The 17,190-nt window shown below is 45.5% G+C and overlaps 1 protein-coding gene across 3 annotated transcripts in view; it reads right to left on the reverse strand.

Moving 5' to 3' along the window:
- TIGAR (TP53 induced glycolysis regulatory phosphatase) overlaps window positions 1–16,204 on the reverse strand; it is a 28,990-nt gene extending 12,786 nt beyond the window's left edge. Inside the window, exons 1-7 of one of the 3 annotated variants that reach the window (XM_081861039.1) lie at window positions 16,120–16,204; window positions 14,287–14,324; window positions 10,578–10,699; window positions 7,914–7,991; window positions 6,322–6,432; window positions 5,393–5,596; window positions 1,836–4,856 (exon numbers count right to left, since the gene is read on the reverse strand). In XM_081861039.1, coding sequence (XP_081717165.1) covers window positions 4,761–4,856; window positions 5,393–5,596; window positions 6,322–6,432; window positions 7,914–7,991; window positions 10,578–10,699; window positions 14,287–14,324; window positions 16,120–16,166 — 696 coding nt within the window. In that variant the 5' untranslated portion in view covers window positions 16,167–16,204 and the 3' untranslated portion in view covers window positions 1,836–4,760. Of the gene's footprint in view, window positions 1–1,835; window positions 5,597–6,321; window positions 6,433–7,913; window positions 7,992–10,577; window positions 10,700–14,286; window positions 14,325–16,119 lie in introns of those variants that run through there. The other 2 variants (XM_081861040.1, XM_081861038.1) reach the window with 2 other exon arrangements.
- Window positions 16,205–17,190: the final 986 nt, after the last annotated feature.

Below are 17,190 nucleotides of genomic sequence, written 5' to 3' on the forward strand. Positions count from 1 at the left end.
TTAACACACCCTAGCTGTATTCCAGACATTTTTCTCTTGTGAGGGGTTACTTCCAGTTTCAGAGTCAAACTGTAGATCAGCTACAACCTTCTATATAGCAAAAAGTGCAGGCAAAGCCCAACTCCCTACCATGTCTGAGCTTTCTCTCAGGTTAGTACTAGAGATGGGACGGTCTGGGGGGGGAACCCAGAAAAATTGGGGAAAACCCAAGCTTTGCCCCAGTTTTTCCCAAAGCCTTTTTTTTCTGGAAAAAAAGGAAGTTTGATATAGTTGGAATATTTTCCACACTTTTTTTCAATTTTTCCAGGAAAAAATAGCTTTGGGGAAAAACGGGGACGGGACAGGCCCCCCCCCCCATTTCCCCCCAGGCCTTCCTATCTCTAGTTAGCATTGATCCTACAATGGCAGCCTATAACTAGTCCTAATGATTTTCCATCCTATATACATCAAAATGTAATGCTGTCATCAGGCAGCCCCCCCTTGGAGGATTTGTGGCATTGCATCACAATCCCGGATTCGCACGAAGTCAGGGTGACATAAGGGAGTAAAAGAGAATGCAACCTGTGGGCATGGCATGGGAATGAGAAGGGAGAGACACTGATGCAGAGGGGGATAGCGGTTTTAAATAACATCAGAGGTTTGAATAAGCAGGAACGGAGAAAACTGGGAGGGGGAAAGTGATAATCTTAAACAGTGGCAGAGGTCTGAGTAGAGTGAGCAAGCAGTGGTGGCAGTTTAAAGCAAGGTTTGAGGACCCTGAGAAGGGAGCTGGGTTCTGTTGTATTAATTAACTTTCTGTGTTGTACCCATCTCTGCTATTTCTCCTTTTTAAAACTGGTTGATCGCTCTACTCTACTTTACTCAAACGTCTGCTGTTGGGTGAACAGTGAAAATGAGAAACACTGAAAGTGGGAGGGGGGGAGCTGACCAATGAGGAATTTGTCAGCAAATAGCAGAAAATCATGGCTAAAAAAGCCACCTCTATTGGTCTGTCACCCCCCTCAACTGTATTACCTGGGTTATGAAGGCGCCCAAAAGATGTTAAAGCAAAGATTGTGGGATAATGCACACAGTGACTTGCGATCTCAATCACACGCAGTCTGTAGTCCGCCGGCAGTAGGAGTTCAATATGGGTATGTCTTTAAGTTAACATCTTACATTAAAAACCTGACAGTACCAAACTATCGAAGGCTTTTCACCAAAGCCAGACTAAACGTCTTTCCTTCTGCAGTGTTGGATGGCAGGTTGAGAGGAGTTCCCTACCAGGACAGACTTTGCTCGTGTGTTCAAGACATCGATTCCATAAGACAAGTACAAATCCGTTTATTGTGAGGACCATGCCTGTGCACAAAAATCAACACTACATTCTCTTCAGATCGTATAAATCCATAAGACATATTTTATTGCACTGCGCAAAATACGAGCAAGCCAGGGCTGAACTGATACTACCCTTGCTGGTACCTTTCCCGGGAAAATCAGAGGCTCACTATGTCAGGTTCCTATTGGAAGACCGGACAAATGCTAGAACATTAGCAGTGGCAAAGTTTTTATCAGTGGTTGCAAGAACCAATGATCCCTATATTCTGAACAAAATGCTTGTTTAACCTGGAGGTAGGCTGTATGAATTGTGTATTACTTTGTAACGATTTGTTGGGTCTCTGGACTGTAATAAAGATTATTGTTGTTGTTGTTTAAACTTCTCCCTCCTCCATGGCTGAGCGGCATCATGTGAGAGAGATAAAGGATGCAGAGCCCTCAAATATTCCATAATACCTTCCCACAATCATGGATTTCACTCTTGGTACCGTGTGTCGCCTATAACAGGAAGTTCCAGATTCAATGTAGAACAGATTCTTTATTAACAAGCAAACATCCATACATGTACAATATTGAAAAGTTGAACTTAACATTCTCTGCTTGAGCTGACAGCCTTAAGAGTCTATTCAGCTTAAAGATACATACATACATACATCAGATTGGAGTGCATGTGCCAAGGGGACTGCAGAATAGAGGAGAGTTGGAGGCACAGAACTGGAGGTGGTCTGTGAGCAAGGAGGAGGGAGGGGAAAAGGAGTGAAGGTGCCAATGGTGTGTGAAAAGGGGGCTGCACACTAGAAGAGCGGATGTGTGTAAAAGAGTTGAGAAAAGCAAGAAGAAGGAAAAAGTCAGTGCAAAGGGAGTTATAAAAAAGGGGGAAGTGGGGCTGAAGTCGAAAGCAGCGACATGAAGGGGTCTGAAGAATAGGAAGGGATGCAGGCTTCGTATTTGGGTGGAAGGTGAAAAAGGTGCTTAGCTGCAATGTGTGGGCATTGTTTGTGTGCAGGGGGGCTGCACAAAAGGAGCAGGGACGGTGCAAAGTAGGACTGTAGAAGAGAAGAATTGGCTTCAGAAGGCGAATGGTTGGGTGAATAATGAGCTCCCTAGTTGCATGGGGTGGGAAGGGTAATCTCTAGGGAGTCGATATCGGGGGAATGGCAGGGGGTTGACAAGCAGTGTGTATGTGTGCATGTAAAATTCCTTAGACTTGATTCCTATTTCTGTGGGTCTCATCCATGCAAATGGAGATATTGAAATTATGGTATTTCCATGGGAGCGGGAGGACTGAAATTTGGTACACATGTAGTCCAAAAGCGGAACACTTTTCGAACCTCTCCCTAGAAGGGGACTTGCTGTGTACACCAGAATGTGCAACCCACATGGCAAACTGAAATTTAGCACACACATCTCCTGAAACACACTGGTTATATCAAAAAAGACTGAAAGAGGACATTTCTACATCTCCCTTAAAATGAGAAGCATGATTTTTATCTCCCAGTATAGGGCAAAATGCATGCTCCTTTACTAGGAAGGGGATATCTGAGACATGCCAATTGTAAGTCAGATAAATCTAATTCAGATTTTCATTTGCTCTTCGAGGTGGGGGGCGTGCCATGAAGTTGAAATAATGCCCTCTCAATGAGGCATTACTGACTGCTGTGAATCAATGGGACAGCGCTATTTTGATTTAATTAACAAAAATCTTTGGGTTTAACATGTTGTGTTAAATGCTTTCCATGTCAACTGCGCACTTAACAGGTGAATCATTTAGACAACACTGATACGTTTTGGTATCGTATAATGCGCTGTGGTTAGTTGCAACCCTAATTCATAACTTCTTCCATCTTTTTTCAAAAATGCATTCGTTGCTACAGCTAGAAAAGCAGTGGTAGCCAACAGAAGTTGGCAAACCCATAAAGGATGGAGAAACCTGCTTAGGGAAAGGAGATGGCAACTCTTATTTCAAACCTTATTTCGCTTAATAAATGAGCTGTTTGTATCTGGGCCACTGGAAGAGCAATGAAGTGCTTCACTAAACCTCTCCCGCCACCACCCCCCTCACTGATAGGAGGTAGTCATGTAAATACCTTTACTATCATCTGAAAAAGCAGAAATAGAGAAAAGGGGCCTAAAGGACATAGCATTATGTGTCAGGTGCTCTACACTAAGATGCAACATTGGGGGAAATTTGCTGGGTCCACTGGTGTGAACTATCCAAGACAACTGCTTGCAGAGGAAAGAGGATGTATTCTCTCCACTGTGTGTAGGCCCTGGTGTCGATTGGGGCTGGTGGGGTAGACAGGAGGTGGCATAGGGGGCACTTGAGCTCTAAGAGAAAGGAAGTCCTATTCGCCCAGCCCAGCCACCAAAAGGTCTTCTCATGGCTCCCTGCTCCTGCTTTAAACCAAAGCAAGCGACAAACCTGCTTTCTGCTGACCTACTCCTTCCACTGTTTACCACCTTGGATACGAGTTAGCATTGCCTAAACTTCTCCCAGCTTCTCTGTCTCAGAACAGAACTTCGGAGGCAGCAGTGACTGGTTGGAAGCACCCAGAATGAACCACGACTGGTCCTGGGACACTAAATTGGGGGGGGGGGATTGAAGCGCTTGCAGTGGATTGGGTGTGGCACTGGTCTGTTTTCAAAAAGTGCACTAATGCTCTTTTGCTCTTGGGCTGGCAACTGGCCCTAGAGGTCTCCAGTTAATCCTTTGTATATAACACACCCACCTAATCTCTGCAGCCTGCAACTTCATCTAATGTTAGTTGTGACAGGCAACATGTCAAGATCACATTACATAACCATCAGATTCCAAAAACACATGAGGACACTATGCATTGTCACCAACTCTGTTCCTGGATCTGCTCCTGGAAGAAACAATTTGGGGTGGGGGTGTAGCTCTTTATCAAAGGCAAGGCAACCAGAACGTCTCCGACGCTGGGCAGGAGTTGTTGTTCTTCCAGACAAGAGGAACTTGTGCTGGAGCTTTCTTTTCCCTCTTCCCTCCCCTTACTTTTTCCTCGTGTATCATGTCTTTTTAGATTCTGAGCCCAAAGACAGGGACTGTCTCAATACTGATTTTTGCCATTCTGAGAGCCTTTCTGACAAAAGGCCAGGGCGTGAATGTCTTAAAGTGAGTTAGTACAAAATAAAATGAAATCCAATCATTTACTTATTTATACAAATTAAATGTTCACACAGCAGAGGAAAAATGCATGCTCAAGGGCATCAGAATGGCACGGCTCTCTGTAGAACTGGGCTACGCATCTGAGTGCTACAGTGAACAAGTTGCTGTGAACCAAACGTATCCAGGTTTAGCCATTTTAAGTCTTCATGCAGCAGAAATAAGAGCAGGGCGGTGGGAGGAAATACGAGGCCCCCGCTCCATGTTTGCTCATGCTCCTTCATGCATATTGAAACAAGCAGCCATGTTTAGAATGGGGTCAAAATGGCTCCAGAGGGTGAACCTTGCTTTGCAGAAGAGCCACCACTGACAAATAATCCTCCGGTAAATACATGGGGTAACCGTATAGAGTTCTCTGTGCACAAATAGAACGTTTTCAGTTAATACTGCAGCACTTGCTAAAACGTTAAGGTAATTTCAGCCGCGTATATGAGTAACCAAGCGCTGCTTTCCATTTATGCAATACTGGGCTGTATGGCATGGCATGCTACCAATAAGCAGTTGCTACAAACTTTCCAAACTGAATCAACTTCATTTTTTTCCCTCCTGAGTAAGAAGACCTTTGCCTTCCAACAGGCTAGTCCACTAAAATACTTTCAAAGAAAATATGCTTTTACAGACTGCATACATAAGCTTTGTGATTTTAATGTTTCAGAGCTCCATGTTCCCAGCCATCATCTTCTCACCTAAATGATCATCTCTATTAAGAAAGACGCAGTGGATTTTAGGTTTACTGTCCTCTCTCATCTCTAGTGTTATATTGAACCGACTAATTCCAGTATTGGGACTCACAGAAGACAGCTCAGTCTTTGACAAAGCACTTGGCAAAGTGCACGCCAGGTCGGAAATGAAATAGCCCACCCAGCTTCTCATGAATGCCCCATGACTCACAACCAGTATGTTGGCATCCAGTATTTCAGCACCTCGGTCGGAATTAAATTCCAGTCTGCTATGGTGGTTGGTCAATGAGCTGGTAGAACTTCCGCCTGCCATTTCTGTGCTACTTCCTTCTGCTTCAGCTTTATTTTCTGGACATGCTTCTTGGGCAACAAGACAGCAAAGGTGTTCAAAAAAATCCTTGCCACGTGCTTTTACCTAATGCAAGGGGGAAGGACAGTGTAAAGTGGTTGCAAATTATTTCAAAAACGCTTTACCTTATTAAGGGGCACTGTTTCCTTCTTTTCTGCCAGGCCCTGTATCACCTGTCCCTCCTTCCTTCTTTTTAAAAGTTAACTTAAAAAACAAGCGAACTTTTCTTTCAGGGTGGCTGGTTGCACTGCAACACACAGTGCCAGCTACATGCAATCTTAAGTTGCTTTCTAGTTGTGGCACATGTTGTATTACTCTGCGGTTACTTCCTGCAGCCAATCAGAAGCCGCGCTTTGGTTTCCGAAAGTTTATGGAAGTCAAACGGACTTCCGAAACGAATACTGTTCAACTTCCAAGGTACGACTGTATTGACTTGCATACAAAAGAGCGAAAAACATGCACACAAACCATAAAAGGGACCTTGTGGGGTGACTTTCTGTATATGATAGAGCTCATCTTCCTAAGCATTTTGGTATATGTTATACTTTTGCCACATTCTTTGAGGCTAAGTACATTTCTGAACCAGACCAACTTCTCTGAATGGCAACTAGAGACCCTTCAGAGATGCTACCACTCTGTGGCATTAGGCAAATTCCACTAAATAATAGTTCTGGTGAGATAAAGGCTAGACTTGCAGTATGAAGATATATGCTACTGACACTGTATAGAAAAGTTTTTGCACGACAGCCAGGTATACTGGACAACAAATCACTACGAAAAGTAGTGCTTACTTCTTCAAGTGTTTCTCCTCCAGGAGGTGTAAAAGACGGACACTGCTCCCCTGCAGCTTTTGCCATTGTCCTGAGATCACTCAGAGGCCTTCCTTCTGCCGCTCCATATTTCTGTAAAAATAGTAATAGGGCTGTATTAGGTGATGGTGATGCAAATCAAGTGTGTTGAGGATGCTAGAAGGCATCCCTTGGGGAGAGAGCCCTGCCAAGGTGATTTACAATAAAAGTCTTCTGGCTAGGAAAACTCTGCTGCCAAGCATCCAATATAGTAAAGGTAAAGGGACCCCTGACCATTAGGTCCAGTCGTGACCGACTCTGGGGTTGCGGCGCTCATCTCGCTTTATTGGCCGAGGGAGCCGGCGTACAGCTTCCAGATCATGTGGCCAGCATGACTAAGCCGCTTCTGGCGAACCAGAGCAGCGCATGGAAATGCCGTTTACCTTCCCGCCGGAGCGGTACCTATTTATCTACTTGCACTTTGACGTGCTTTCGAACTGCTAGGTTGGCAGGATCAGGGACCGAGCAATGGGAGCTCACCCCGTTGCGGGGATTCAAACTACCAACCTTCTAATCAGCAAGTGCCTAGGCTCTGTGGTTTAACCCACAGCGCCTCCCGCGTTCCTATAGTGGGCCTGAAAATCCAGTAAATGCCAGTTTCTACCAGGTTCTTCCCATGTCCATAAAGATATACTAGGCTTCTTTAAACTCACAGACACACACACCAGGTTCTGTCCTGCAGAGACCAGCACTTAGGGAATTACTGCACAAAGGCGCATGCTGAGGAAACGGTTCTATCCCCTGCTGTCATCTTCTGCATGCCCCGCTAACTCTCCTTAAAAACAGAACAGTGGTAAGCAATGTAGGAACTGCCAAAGAGCCGCCCAACAGGGGAAATATGAATCAAGCCTATGTTGCATAACAGAGAAGACAAAAGCAGACTTAATTCATATCGCTTGGCGACTCGGCTTCCTCCTCTTCTGCTTTCAAGGGGGCTTTTGGTCTTGAATGCTTCTTGTTCTTTCCATCCTTCCTTTGCTTTTCCCAGGGCATGAAGGTCCTTAGTTTGATTTTAGTGGGAGTGTTGGCAGGCTAGCTAATTACTGACTGCATACGGGTTCCTTCATTTTGACATTATTGGGGGTTACTTCTGGCACTTAATTGAGATAAATTTGGTAGATGTGGATTGCCTAATTGTGGGGAGGGGGAGGTCCTGCCTTAGGTTGTTAGTTTGGGTGGGCTTTAGATCAAATAGAAGTAAACACAAATAATAAATAGAAATAAAGTACATTTCATGGCATAATTTTTTAGTTTATCATAGTTGTTTTAGTTGCAGAAAACAATTCAAAGGCTATTAAAACTACCTCCAAATTATCTTTGCCCAAGAATTGGTACACTGCCATACATATTCTCATCCTATCTAAAGCCACTTTGCACACATGAATTCTGACATGGACAGAGACCAAGGCATCCTATGCATGAACTGGGAGCCCAGCGCATCAAGACTCTGACTCAGATGCTAAATATGACGTACGTTACAGAATCACAAATGCTGAAAGAAATGTAACAGTAGAAATAATAATTTCTGTTCTTACCCGCTCTCTGAGTCTTGCATCATATTTTACAGCAACATCTTTGCAGAACTTACTCTTCTTTAGAATTGCGGCCGTTGTCTGAAACATTAAGCAGGCAAGTCATGCTTAAAAAACACACAAATACTATGAAAGATAAAGGGCTTAAAACTTGAAGTTCAAACCAGGCAAGACAGGTATCACAGAATTGGAAGGGAACGCAAGAGTCGTCTAGTCCAACCTCCTGAAATGCAGGAATATTTTGCCTAAAGTGGAGCTCAAACCCCATGACCCTGAGATTAAGAGTCTCTGATGCCCAACTGAGAGATATTATCCCTTCTGTTTGCCACTGGTGGCTGCAATGGTTTCAGCAGATCTTGGATGGACTGCGGAAGCAGTGGAAGCATCACAACCAGATACAGTGGTGCCCTGCAAGACGAATGCCTCGCAAGACGGAAAACCTGCTAGACGAAAGTGTTTTCCGTTTTGGAGGTGCTTCGCAAAACAAATTTCCTATGGGCTTGCTTCGCAAGACGAAAATGTCTTGCGAGTTCCTGCGGGTTTCCCCCCCCCCTTTTTCCCCCTTTTTCTAAGCCGCTAAGCCGCTTATCCGCTAAGCCGATAAGCCGCTAAAAGCCGCTAATAGCGCTAATCCGCTAAGCCGTCAATGGGCTTGCTTCGCAAGACGAAAAAACCGCTAGACGAAGAGAATCGTGGAACGGATTCTTTTCGTCTTGCGAGGCACCACTGTACTTAAAAGCGGTGGTGGTGGCACTGTAGAAATTGGAAGTAACAAGCAGGCAAAAATCTTCACAGTTCCCATACAGCCCTGAACACAGAGGTAAGCTACAGCTGAAGTTTCTGCATAAACATGTTGATGCGGGGTGGGGGAGTAGGGAGACTGGGTTCATAAGCACCTGAAACTATCTCTGGCAGAATTTCAGGATGTACGCCAACCTCCCCTTACTGATCAGGTGGCGGTGGTTACGGAATGGCAGGCTCATCTAGAATAAGAATCATTCATTATTTGATGACTTGAGAGAGAATAGGGTTGCTGCTGGCGTACTGCCCATGATGCAACCCAACAGCTACCCTGACCAAGCTAGTGACGACTGCCTCTGATATGGTGTTGGACGGAGGCTCCCTCTTCTGTGGTGCTGGGGAACTTCAACATTCATGCTGAGACCTCCTCTAGTGTGCCAACATGGGACTTCAGTGCCCTCCCTCCAGTGGCGTAGCGTGGGTTGTCAGCACCCGGGGCAAGGCAAGTAATTTGCGCCCCCTAACCCGTGGATTTGCGCCCCCTAACCCGTGGATTTGCGCCCCCTAACCCTAACCCCCAGATGTTGCGCCCGGTGCGGCCGGCCCCCCCTGCACCCCCCATGCTACGCCACTGCCTCCCTCCATGAGAACCAGGGATGTCTCAATACATCAGAGTCACAGCACATATGATTGAACCTGTTGGTTTTTTTTGCCATGGAGTGGGCTAGTGGGAATCAATATATGATTAGGGAGGTTGATGGCAAGCCCGTTGTCATAGACTGTTAATTCTCTAGGGAGACTGAGACTGTCAGTGGCAGCGCCCCCTTAGACTGCCCAGAAACATGTGGAATGGCTGGGGCTCCTTGTTGGAATACTCTAGAAGAAACTTGTAAATGGTCTTGAACAAGTTGCTAGGCAATGGGAAATTTCCTCAGCAACAGGTGTCCTTATCAGGGCAAGTTACAGGGAACCAGGCAGAGGGCCTTCTCGGTGGTGGCGCCCGCCCTGTGGAATGCCCTCCCACCAGATGTCAAAGAGAACAACAATTACCAGACTTTTAGAAAACATCTGAAGGCGGCCCTGTTTAGGGAGGCTTTTAATGTTTGATGTAGTACAGTATTTTAATATATTTTTTTTGGAAGCCACCCAGAGTGGCTCGGGAAGCCCAGCCAGATGGGCGGGGTATAAAGAATAAATTATTATTATTATTATTATTATTCGGTTAAATAAGTCTGGGTCAGTGTAAATGAGTATGTGAATGAGTCAGCATTAGGTCTCTGGCCGGATGGCTACAAAGAGAAAAAGATTGTGCTGCTTCATTTGTTTTCTTTCTTAATGACCAGTGTAAAGTTTCTATAAATAATAAAGACTCTGAGAAACAGAACCAAATGGTGTTTATTCCTGTAATGGGAATTTCACTAAGAGATAGCTGGAATACTGCTGATGCTATAAAGAAGTAAAAGGTGCAGGAAAGCTTTTTTGTAAAAGGAACTCTGCTGTAGAAAGAAATGAAAACCAAAGAGTAGATGCTTATGCACCAACACTCCTATAGAGACTTTTGTCTTGCTTTGCAGAGCCAACTATAAAACTGCTCTCATGCACCCTCATCAATGTTGTGGAGACCATGGAAAATCAATGGGACTGATCACTGGGATCACTGTGCATCTGATCAGACACAGGTGAGAACATAATATTGTGCCTACCATCACCACTCCATCTTTTTTGAGTGGCAAGTCAGTGAGTAGCATCTGGACTGAAGGAGAAGATAAGGGTACTTTGAGTCCTGCTGTGAAAAATTTGAGAGGCACTTGGACGATAAGATCTCTCATATTCACAAAGAATTAGATGCCTCACAAAAACAAATTAAACTGAAGTTACAGAACGTCTGATCTTGCATAATCCCAGTTGCATCCTATACAAGCTTACCTGCTTTGCCCGAAGAAGATCGCTTGTGAAGACATGAGTAAATTTTATATTACTGAGATACAGGCCAGCTGCATTGGCTTGTCTGAAGCCAGTCTCTGAGAGGGGCTCATCTATACCTTGGCCTATAGGAGTCAAAATAAAAATAGGCCAAATTATTAAGGAAAGCCTGTTTTACCAATCATCAACTTATATACAGACATTTGTGCATGTATCAGATCCCTCCACTGAAATTACTGAGAATCCTTTAATATGCAAAAACCCCACCCATGAAATCTTTGGCTTGACCCCTTAGTTTGTAGACAGAGAAAAATCAAAATTGTACTAGATTCATTCCATAGCCCTTGTCTTTTCCCAATCCCAATCCCAATTCACATGTTCCAAACTCAGATGCAATCTTGTCGGAGCAGAGACCCAGCTTTTGCTTTTGTTACATTCCTCTCAAAAGTACCGTATTTTTCGCCCTATAGGATGCACTTTTCCCCCTCCAAAAATGAAGGGGAAATCTGGGTGCGTCCTATGGGGCGAATGCAGGCTTTCGCTGAAGCTTGGAGAGTGAGAGGGGTTGGTGCGCACCGACCCCTCTCGCTCTCCAGGCTTCAGGAAGACATCCGCAGCCTAGGCAGCCCTGCGGGAGTTCCCGCAGGGCTGTCTAGGCTGCAGATAGCAGTCTGCTTCACGGAGCGCCGGGCGCGCTTAAAGCAGAGCGCCCGGCGCTTCGGAAACACATCCACAGCCTAGGCAGCCCTGCGGGAGTTCCCTGCAGGGCTCCCCACGCTGCAGATAGCAGCCTGCCGCCAGGTGCGATAGGCGCCCTGAAGCAGAGCGCCCCTTGCGCCGGGCAGACATCCGCAGCGTAGGGAGCCCTGCAGGAGTTCCCCGCAGGGCTCCCCACGCTGCAGATAGCAGCCTGCCGCCCGGCGCAAGAGGCACCCTGAAGCAGAACGCCCCTTGCGCCGGGCAGACATCCGCAGCGTGGGGAGCCCTGTAGGAGTTCCCCGCAGGGCTCCCCACGCTGCAGATAGCAGCCTGCCACCCGACGCAATGGGCGCCCTGAAGCAGAGCGCCCCTCGCGCCGGGCAGACATCCGCAGCGTGGGGAGCCCTGCAGGAGTTCCCCACAGGGCTCCCCACACTGCGGATAGCAGCCTGCCACCCGGCGGGCAGGACGCACTGAAGCAGAGCGTCCCGCGCGCTGGGCAGGCATCCGCCAGCCCCACAAGCTCAGGGGACAGCAGGGAGGTGCAGCGCCGCCATCCCACTGTTCCTCGACCTGGTTTGGTTTCCCCGACCTGGTTTTGGGGGGGAAATAAAGGGAAAAAAAATTTCCTTTATTCCCCCCCAAAAAAACTAGGTGCGTCCTATGGGACGGAGCGTCCTATGGGACGAAAAATACGATACCAAATACATGAATGGCACAGTAGAATTCATGTATGCTTCTGAAAATTCCATAAATGTCTGCCTCTTCCCCCTCCCGCTGCCTTTCTGAATTCCAGAGAGGGGAAAATTCTTATTAATTTTTGCCTACTCTGCTAATTTGAAAGGGTTTAATTGCTTTAAAATAGCTCTACACAGAATGAACACATCTGTCTGCTTGCCCAGGTAGAACTGCAATTCTCCCAGGAAGGCTAGTTATTAATTTCTGGTTTTGAAAACTTGAAATTGGGTCACCCCAATCTAGTCTTTCTTGTGCTCTAACCAACGATCCACAGCAGTTACACTGCTGGAGATATCCAATAGTTATTAAATTTGTTCCTATGAAGCCTTCACTGATAAAAAAGTTGTCACACAGAAAGATGACCAGATTTCAAGGTATTGCTGAGCCGTGTTAGCAAAGGCACTTAAAGTGAACAGAGTCTAGATAGAAGATAAATCCTGTTAACAATCTACTGAGGATACTAAACAAAAATAGTGTATAATTTGAGAAGGAACAGAAGAGTTTTTATCTTTCTTGCACAGCAGGGAGACATTCAATCAAACATACAGAAGAAAACTTCCTCAGAACTGCACAGCCAATCAGAGCATGTGCTATCTCAGCAAACACCATGCCACTTAGGTTTTAAGCTACACTTCTACCCCTTCAGTTGACTTTAACATTAACAGAATTAACCCTTTAGCTGCACACAGAATAACACTGCAACTCCAACATTTACTACAAATGAAAGATCTTCATTGGCTCCCAGTATGTTTCTGAGCACAATTCAAAGTGTTGGTGCTGACCTTTAAAGCCCTCAACGCCCTCGGTCCTGTATACCTGAAGGAGAGTCTCCACCCCCATCGTTCAGCCTGGACACTGAGGTCCAGCGCCAAGGGCCTTCTGGCGGTTTCCTCGCTGCAAGAAGTGAGGTTACAGGGAACCAGGCAGAGGGCCTCCTTGGTGGTGGCACCTGCCCTGTGGAACGCCCTCCCATCAGGAGGAAATAAACAACTATCTGACTTTTAGAAGACATCTCAAGGCAGCCCTGTTTTAGGGAAATTTTTAATGTTTGTTATTGTGTTTTTAATATTCTGTTGGGAGTCACCCAGAGTACCCTGTGGAATGCCCTCCCAGCAGATGTCAAGGCAATAAACAACTACTGTATTTTACTTTTAAAGGACAACTGAAGGCGGCCCTGTTTAGAGAAGTTTTTAATGTCTGATGCCGTATTGTTTTTAATATTCAGTTGGAAGCTGCCCAGAGTGGCTGTGGAAACCCAGCCAGATGGGCGGGGTATAAATAATTTATTATTATTATAATTATTATTATTATTATTATTATTATTATTATTATTATTATTATTAATCATCTTGCAAATCTTCACCTGATGTTTGAAAAAATGCAGGGCAACACACAGATAAATAATATCTGAGACCACTTGGTGATGGACTTAGTCTGTTCTCAGGATACTGAATGGAAAAATGTTTCTGCCCTGCTTTTTCAAAAAACATAAAGGTAAAAGGTAAAGGTACCCCTGCCCGTACGGGCCAGTCTTGACAGACTCTGGGGTTGTGCGCCCATCTCACTCAAGAGGCCGGGGGCCAGCGCTGTCCGGAGACACTTCCGGGTCACGTGGCCAGCGTGACAAGCTGCATCTGGCGAGCCAGCGCAGCACACGGAAACGCCGTTTACCTTCCCACCAGTAAGTGGTCCCTATTTATCTACTTGCACCCGGGGGTGCTTTCGAACTGCTAGGTTGGCAGGCGCTGGGACTGAGCAGCGGGAGCGCACCCCGCCGCGGGGATTCGAACCGCTGACCTTTCGATCGGCAAGCCCTAGGCGCTGAGGCTTTTACCCACAGCGCCACCCGCGTCCCTCAAAAAACATGCCCAATCTAATTAGGGCTCTGTGTGCACAGAAGCAAGCTTCTATGGGCGTTTATCAGCTGTTTAAGAAAGTGTATGTACCAACAGGTGCCTCTGTGTTTCTCCAAGCTGAAAAGGCTTGGGAGTCAGAATTACCTGGATCCAGCCACCCACCCAACCTGGCAAGGTACTGCATGCTGCTTCAGTTCTTTAATACCTTTTCAGCCCAAGGAGCTGCTGGGCGGAGGCTTGAGGTATTATTTTAAAACAATACACTCAACATAAATAATCATTTGACTACAAGACAAAGCCAAAAATATTTGCCAAAATATTTCAGTGTTTAATGAGAGTGCAGAACTGAAGCTAAAGGCAATTGTGACTTGTTATGAAGCATGACTTATTACTCTTGCTGCAACAAAAGAGACACACACCTTGTAGAATCTTCTCTTTGTTGTATCTTGTTTCCCCACTGAAAGAGACAAAATATTTTCAAAAAAAGAATTCTTATTTATGGAGACAACTTACATAACACAGAGGAGGAGGGTAGAGAGAAAGGGAAGGGGTAGAGCCATGCTGGAAGTCGCCTCACCGTAAAATTCAGGTGTTTATTTTCCTTACTGGTCAAATTGGAAAAAAATATGGTTCAGCAGATTGTGGCTAAAGCAGACTGTGCATACATACCATCTACAGTGGTACCTCGAGTTAAGTACTTAATTCGTTCTGGACATCCGTACTTAACCTGAAACTGTTCTTAACCTGAAGCACCACTTTAGCTAATGGGGCCTCCTGCTGCCGCCGCGCCACTGGAGCACGATTTCTGTTCTCATCCTGAAGCAAAGTTCTTAACCTGAAGCACTATTTCTGGGTTAGTGGAGTCTGTAACCTGAAGCATATGTAACCTGAAGCGTATGTAACCCGAGATACCACTGTATTGCCAACCCCAGACACCAGTCAACACACAAACACACGTACATGCATGCACTCCCCAAAGCATTTTTCTTAAAAAAAGAAAACAAGTGAATTTATAAATGCATGAACATTCATATAATAGCAGAAAACCCACCTGAAGCAAGGGAATAAGGGCAAGGCTGATAACTGTAGGAATGAAAATCACGACAGACGAGTAGTGGGTGTCACGAGAGGCGTCTGCCGGGAAGTCCCGGGAACTCTCTTTTATTGAATATTACAAACATTGCCACAGGTGTGCTTGTGGCTGATTGGTTGATACAAACACAAAGAAACTCGTTGCTTATTGGTTAATGCAAATGCAAGGCGGGAATTACATGTGAGGGGTGGGAATTACATGTGAACATTAATCACTGGTAGATTAAAGGCTGGGAGACGAGGTTGGGACTAGACAAGCATGAAACCTCCTAATTAATAATAACTAAAGATTAATATGGCATAAAACAATTACTAATGATTGATCATAACATGAAAGAATACAATAATCAAGTTCTATAGATGTGGTCAGTTATGCATGGAGAACGAGTCACCATGAACTTAAGGTGAACTGAGCGATGAGGGAATGTCTTGGTGTTTGGAACAGGTTCGTACAGTGTGTGCAGAAACAGAGAAAAGATTATAAGCAAGACTTCCCAGAATGCAAGAGAAAAGAAGCAATGCTTCCCATAAGGCCACAGTTATGTGCAGAGGGAAAACATATGTGCAGAAGGAAAACTTCCCTTTCCCAAGTCAATACTTAATTTGCTGCATGCACATTTCGACAGGGAACCTGGGAGGAAGCCAGGCTCATTCCTCGGCTGAGGAACATACTGCAAGCTATTTTTAGATATATTCTGCCTCTCTTTAACAGATCTCAGAGCAGCATATGAATTATTTCCCTGCACTTTGGTGCTGCTAGCACAATCCATTGTCTCTGAAGACAGACGGATGCCAACAAATGTCTGGATTTTTTTTTGTATTTATTGCTATTGTCAACAAGTTGAATGAATACAACTTAAAAACACGATTCAAATACATTAAAATATTAATTTATGGAACCTCATAGGTATCTGAAGCCATGTGCACATGCAGAATGGGAGCCTACACAACACAAAACACTGTAGGTTTTATTTGTTTTTTATCTTCTATTTTGGAAAGATACATCCAGTCCCGTCCCGTCCCCCCCCCCCGTCCCCGTAATTAGCATGTTTTGCATATATGTAAATCCGGCCCTCCCTAAGGTTCCCCAGAGGCTCTCTCCCTCCCACCCGCCCGAGCCAAGGCCAAAAGGCGGCCGCGTGAGGGGGCGCCGTACTCACTGCCGGACGACGGTTAGGCCGAACGCGGCCGGCCTCATCCTGGCCATTCGCCCGCGCTCCGAACCCGCCCCTCCCCCAACCCAACCCAACCGCCGGCCGGCCGGCTTCCTCCGCCGCGCGGGGAGATGACGTCACGCGGCGCGCCAGCCAAGCGGCCGTTTAAAGCCAAAGTTCTGATTTGGGCAGAATAAAGGCTCGCGCTTGCTCAGGGTTCGCCCTTCATCGGTGAACCAAAAAATCCCCGCTTTGGTTTCCCACGTGCCTCGTCGTCGTCCCCCCCCCCCTCCCGTTTGAAAGAGAAGCTGTTGGAGAGTAATTAAGTGGTTTTCAGCTGTAATGTTTCAGAGATAGGGAAAATAAGGATTTGAAAGAATTAAAAGAATTAGTGGAGGATTTGCTGAACAAACAATTGGAATGGGAATATAAGAAAGGGAGGTGTGAGGAGGTCGGGAAAATAAGTTAAAAGAAAATAAGTGGATGGAAATTTTATGTGTTTTTTAAATTGTTTTTATTTCTGTATTTTTGTTGTTCCTTTTTTTTTGTTTGTTTTATTTTTGAAAACTTTAATAAATATTTCTTTTTAAAAAAAGAGAGAGAAGCGGGCGGGAGTTCCCTTTGGCAGGGCAGGATTTAGGTTTGGTTAGGCCCTAGGCTACTGAAGGTAATGGGGCCCTTGATACGTCCAGCTGTCCTTTGTCAACAACAAATTGCCCCTATTTCTTGTGCTGGATATATGGTAATTTATGGACCTCATAAGTATCTTAAGCCATTTGCATATGCAGAATGTAGGCACCCTATATATAGAATTGAGCAAACCAGTGATATTTTAGGGAGCAGGCTAGCAGGCGGGGCAAATGACTTACATCATATTATTATTATTATTATTATTATTATTATTATTACATCATAGGAGCCTACACAACACAAAACACCGCTGCTATATGTAAGGTAAAGGTAAAGGGACCCCTGACCATTAGGTCCAGTCGTGACCGACTCTGGGGTTGCGGCGCTCATCTCGCTTTACTGGCCGAGGGAGCCGGCGTACAGCTTCTGGGTCACGTGGCCAGCATG

This window comes from Podarcis erhardii, assembly GCF_964252035.2.
Source record: "Podarcis erhardii genome assembly, chromosome: 5".
Classification (NCBI taxonomy): Eukaryota; Metazoa; Chordata; class Lepidosauria; order Squamata; family Lacertidae; genus Podarcis; species Podarcis erhardii.